Source organism: Penaeus japonicus, unplaced genomic scaffold, assembly GCF_977035675.1.
Source record: "Penaeus japonicus unplaced genomic scaffold, GWHDUDI00000001_assembly GWHDUDI00000027, whole genome shotgun sequence".
Classification (NCBI taxonomy): Eukaryota; Metazoa; Arthropoda; class Malacostraca; order Decapoda; family Penaeidae; genus Penaeus; species Penaeus japonicus.
The window spans coordinates 15669299-15674298 of NW_028234429.1; the positions used below are offsets into that span (position 1 = coordinate 15669299).

Sequence of the window (5000 nt, forward strand, 5' to 3'; positions counted from 1 at the left end):
GAGGAGAGGGGGAGGAGAGGAGAAAGAGAGGGGGAGGATAGGAGGAAGAGTGGGGGAGGAGAAGTGAAGGAGAAGTGGAGGAGAGGGGTAGGAGAAGTGGAGGATATGTGAAGGAAAAGGGGAGAAGAGGGAGAAGTGGAGGAGAGGGGGAGGAGAGAAGGAAGAGAGGGGGAGGATAGGAGGAAGAGAGGGGGAGGATAGGAGGAAGAGAGGGGGAGAAGGAGAGGAGAGGAGGAAGAGAGGGGAAGGAGAAGTGGAGGAAAAGTGGAGGAGAGGGGGAGAAGTGGAGGAGAGGAGGAGGAGAAGGGGAGGAAAAGGGGAGGATATGTGGAGGAGAGGAGGAGGAGAAGGGTTAAAGAGGGGAAGGAGAAGAGGAGGAGAGAAGGAAGAGAGGGGAAGAATGAGAGGAGAGGAGGAAGAGAGGGGGAGGAGAAATGGAGGAGAGAAGGAAGAGAGGGGGAGAAGTGGAGGAGAAGGGGAGGAGAAGGGGAGAAGAAGGGGAGGAGAAGAGGAGAAGCAGAGGAAGAGAGGGGGAAGGGAGGGGGAGGAGAGAAGTGGAGGAGAAGTGGAGGGGGGATGCCGGGTTGGGGGATAGTTGAAGCGTGGGGTAAAGGGAAGGTATGTGAGTCGAAGGACGCGGAGGAGGGGGAGGAGGGGGAGGAGTAGATGGAGGAGGAGGAGGAGGAAGAGTAGGAGGAGGAGGAAGAGGAAGACGAGCAAGAGGAGAAAGAGAAGGAAGGAGGGCGAGGGAGGGAGAAATGGAGGAGGAAAAGGAGAAGGAGGAGGTAGAGGGGAGGAGGGAGGAGGTGGAGGAAGAAAAGAAGAAGGATGAGGAGGCAGAGTAAGAGAAGAAGGAGATGGAAGAGGAAGGGGATGAGGTGGTGGAGGACGAAGAGGAAGAGGAAGAAGAAGATGAAGAGAAAGAAGAGAAGGAGGAGGAGGTGAACGAGCAGCAAGAGTAATTTAGGATGTGGAGAAAAAGGTGAACGTTATATGATCGCAAAAGGGGAAAAAATGAAGCCCTGGAGGAACGGAAGAAAGAGAGAGAATGGAAGAGGAAGCAGACGGAGAGAGAAAAAAAAAAACGAGAAATAAAAAGGAAAACAATATCAGGGAAAAGGAAAACAGCAACAATGAACAAAGAAAACAATAGCAACGATAATGACCAAAAAACAATAATAATAATAACAATGAAAAAAAAAAAAAACTGAAAAGAATCTAAACGCAAACGAAAAACAGAAGAAAAAAAACACAAGAAAAAAATGGCATAGCAGTTTCAGGAAATGAGATTCTCAGGCGAATGAGGCGACGAGATGAGGAGAGGAGGACGAGGACAAGGAGAAGGAAAAGGAGAAGGAGGTGAGATGATGATAATGAGGAAGAGGAGACATGAGGCGAAGGAGTGAGGCCACCTCGAGCCAAGCTCCCGTCTCGCACCTCGGTCACGTCTCCACAATGTGAGCCGGAAATTCACCGCGATGCTCCGCTCTCCTCGCCCTCAAGCGCTACGGTACTATGCCTTTTTTTTGTTTTTTTGTTGTTGTTGTTGTTATGGAATTCGCCTCATAGATGCGGAGGTCATCTCGTGTTTACGGGACTAGGGCGTTTGTGAGGTTGTGATTTATGTGACTGTGTTTTGTGTCATGTAGATGGCAGGATATTCGGAGGAAGATAAGGAATTGTGATATGTTTGCTGTAATGAAATTCAAAACACAGATACTCAGCTCTCTCTCTCTCTCTCTCTACGAACAGCCGCTCTAACAATACGCAAGCATGCACATGCATACACACATGCATACACACATGCACACACACACACACACACACACACACACACACACACACACACACACACACACACACACACACGAACTCTTGACTTACTCGGAAACAAAAAACAAATAAAATTACCTGTTCGAGGGCATGCTTGTCCAGGTGTTGGTGCAGGTGCGGGCTAGGGTCATGGGCGGGCAGGAACAGCGCCCCCGCACTGTTGTGCATCACGCCCACGGGAGCCATCATTGCCACGCCCGCGTTCACTCACTCCCTTGCAATGCCGCCCGTCCCGCCCATACCTGTCCGAGGTTTTAGGTCCGAAAATAAAGCAGAAGGGCCCTTCGCTCGGGAAGTGGCCTGCTCTCTCGGGCGAAGATGGGCGTTGGGCGTGAGCGGCGGTTTGAGAGAATGGTTGTGTGTCTGTCCGGCCCACACTAAGCCACGCCCATCACCAGACCACGGCCACCATAGTACTTGGGCATCAATGTCTCGCGTCCATAAATAATTCACGATGCACTGTCCACTCTACACTGCCGTCCTATGACACATCTCGTCAACACGTATTCTCTGTTTTATTCACCTGCGGACGGAGACAGATAAGAATCTTATCACTGCTTCCGCTCCATTTCCAAAAGACGCAACAACGGGTCTTCGGCCAGCTGTCATGCCACTTAAGCGTGTCCTGCATCACGCTTCTCCTGCGTCATAGAGGAAACAACGACAACAATAACAAAAAAAAAGTGTTTCGGGAATAACGACACTTTGACGGCGACGTGATAACTCTACGGACATCGCACGCCAGCACTGTCAGTTTGGAGCGCTATACCAAGTGCATAACTGTGCTACGCGGAATACAAACAAACATTCGTACACTTAGTTTCAAAACGCCATGTGATACAGCCTTTCATAATATCTCCTCAGATGTATCAAAAGATGTCAACATGTATATTCAAATTATGTAATATAATTTTATGATTATACCTCATTTGTATAAGGTTATACACGCCTGTACCATCAACAAGAGAAGTAAACAAACCCCTGAACTGAACCACAAATAAATTAATAAACAGATAAACCGAAGCCCCGTTAGTCAAAAGCCCCGTATCTGTACATCAGTCACGTGTCTTATTCAAAATGCGGACCCTCCGGAAGTCAGCGCCGTGTTCCGGGGCTCATAACGCGGCTGCATATTCCGCAAGTCACACTCGACGGCCGTAACAAAAAAAAAAAAAAAAAAAAAAGTATCTCGACGCCCGTCCCTTTGTCCGGAGATGTAGGACTCGGTACTCGACGACCTAACGAGCCTCGAAAGGTCACGCTCGACACACCAAACTAGTCCTCGAGAACAGTAGACAAAATTCGGGGGGGGGGGGTTACAAAAAAAGTTGAAGTATTGAAGGTAAAGTCCTATTTAATTAGCCATGATGATACAACCGTACTTTGGCCATTTTACAAATCACGTAATATCTTCCCTTACCCCGCCTCTCTACCCATCCCATTCCCAATATACTCTTTCTCAACCCCAACCAACTCTTCCTTCACCCCATCCTCCTCCCCTTCCTCTCATTCTCCCACCTCCAGCTTCAGATTCCTTCTCGCACTATCCCCCTATCCCCAAACTGAACCCCCACTCCTTTCTTCAACCTCTTCTCCCCTCCTTCCTATCCCATTCTTCACCCCTTCTCCCCCCACACACACTCCCTTCCTCCATTCCTATCTCCACCCCCTTCATCTCCTCTCTTCCCCCGACCCCACCTCCTTCTCCTACCTTCCCCAACCCCCTTCCTCTTTCCCTATCTCCGCCCCAACCCCTTCCCCCCCTCTGCCCCCCTCTCTCTCCCCATCACCCCTACCCCTTCCCCCCTCTCTCTCCCCATCCCCCCTACCCCTTTCCCTCTCTCTCCCCATCACCCATCACCCCAACCCTTCCCCTCTCTCTCCCCATCACCCCTACCACTTCCCCTCTCTCTCCCCATGCCCCCACCCCGTACACACGTAAGAGTCTCTTTACATCCTCCGCGCTAAGCGTAGAGAGGGCGCGGACTGTCGTGAACCAAGACTCTTCCCGCGGACACGATAGCAACGCCGTGATGCAACACGAGAGCAACATTGTGATGCAAGACGAGAGAGAGCAAACCGATTCCCTGTCTTTTTTTCGATTTCGTTTCTCCTTCCTTTTCTTTTCATCGGCATTACGTTATTTTTTCCCTCTCTCGTTTCCCCTCTTTTCTTATCGCTGTCTGGAAACTCATTAAATGTGCTTTATTGGTATTTCCTTCCATAAAATATTGGTTAATTCTACTGTCACTGAGTAAGGTTTTTACTACCATCATTATTATTACCAAAATCCTTATCGCTTCAACCACTAGCATCAACCATCAAAACCATTTCAATCATCATGACTTCTCTCATTGCCATTACCATCGTCATTATCCCCATCAACCGTTCAATTAAGGTCACCATTCATATCACTCAATCCTTTCGAAGCTCCTCAAACACCTCACAACTCCACCCCCTACCCCACCCCTACCCCTACCCCATACTCCCTCCCCCTCTACCCACTTCAACCCCTTTCATTTTTTTTTCTCTCAGGCCCCACCTCTCTTGCGACATGAGGTAAATATTGACTACAGATACACGCGGCGGTTTACAGAAACGCTGAAAATGTAAAGACGAAGATTTAAATAAGAGAAAGTGGTTTGGGGGAGAGGGAAATAGATAGATAGATAGATAGAGAAAGAGAGAGAGAGAGAGAGAGAGAGAGAGAGAGAGAGAGAGAGAGAGAGAGAGAGAGAGAGAGAGAGAGAGAGAGAGAGAGAGAGAGAGAGAGAGAGAGAGAGAGAGGAGAGAGAGAGAGAGAGAGAGAGGAGAGAGAGAGAGAGAGAGAGAGAGAGGAGAGAGAGAGAGAGAGAGAGAGAGAGAGAGAGAGAGAGAGAGAGAGAGAGAGAGAGAGAGAGAGAGAGAAGGAGAGAGAGTTGAGAAGGGGAGAGTAAAATCAGAGAGAGTGAGGGGAGAGAGAGAGAGAGAGAAAGAGAAAGAGAAAGAGAAAAAGAGAGAGGGAGGGAGGGAGGGAGGGAGGGGGAGAGAGAGAGAGAGAGAGAGAGAGAGAGAGAGAGAGAGAGAGAGAGAGAGAGAGAGAGAGAGAGAGAGAGAGAGAGAGAGAGAGAGAGAGAGAGAGAGAGAGAGAGAGAGAGAGACAAAGAGGATTAGTAAACGAAGCATAA

The 5000-nt window shown here is 49.3% G+C and overlaps 1 protein-coding gene across 9 annotated transcripts in view; it reads right to left on the minus strand.

Moving 5' to 3' along the window:
• Positions 1-5000, minus strand: part of LOC122260815 (GTPase-activating protein CdGAPr) — a 214217-nt gene that overhangs the window by 86836 nt on the left and 122381 nt on the right. For 3 of the 9 annotated variants that reach the window (XM_086552658.1, XM_086552656.1, XM_086552654.1), the window contains exon 2: positions 1912-2356. The exons of 4 other annotated variants lie outside the window; for them this stretch is intronic. In XM_086552658.1, coding sequence (XP_086408784.1) covers positions 1912-2022 — 111 coding nt within the window. In that variant the 5' untranslated portion in view covers positions 2023-2356. Of the gene's footprint in view, positions 1-1911; positions 2475-5000 lie in introns of all 9 variants that reach the window. 2 more of the 9 variants (XM_086552657.1, XM_086552655.1) reach the window with 1 other exon arrangement.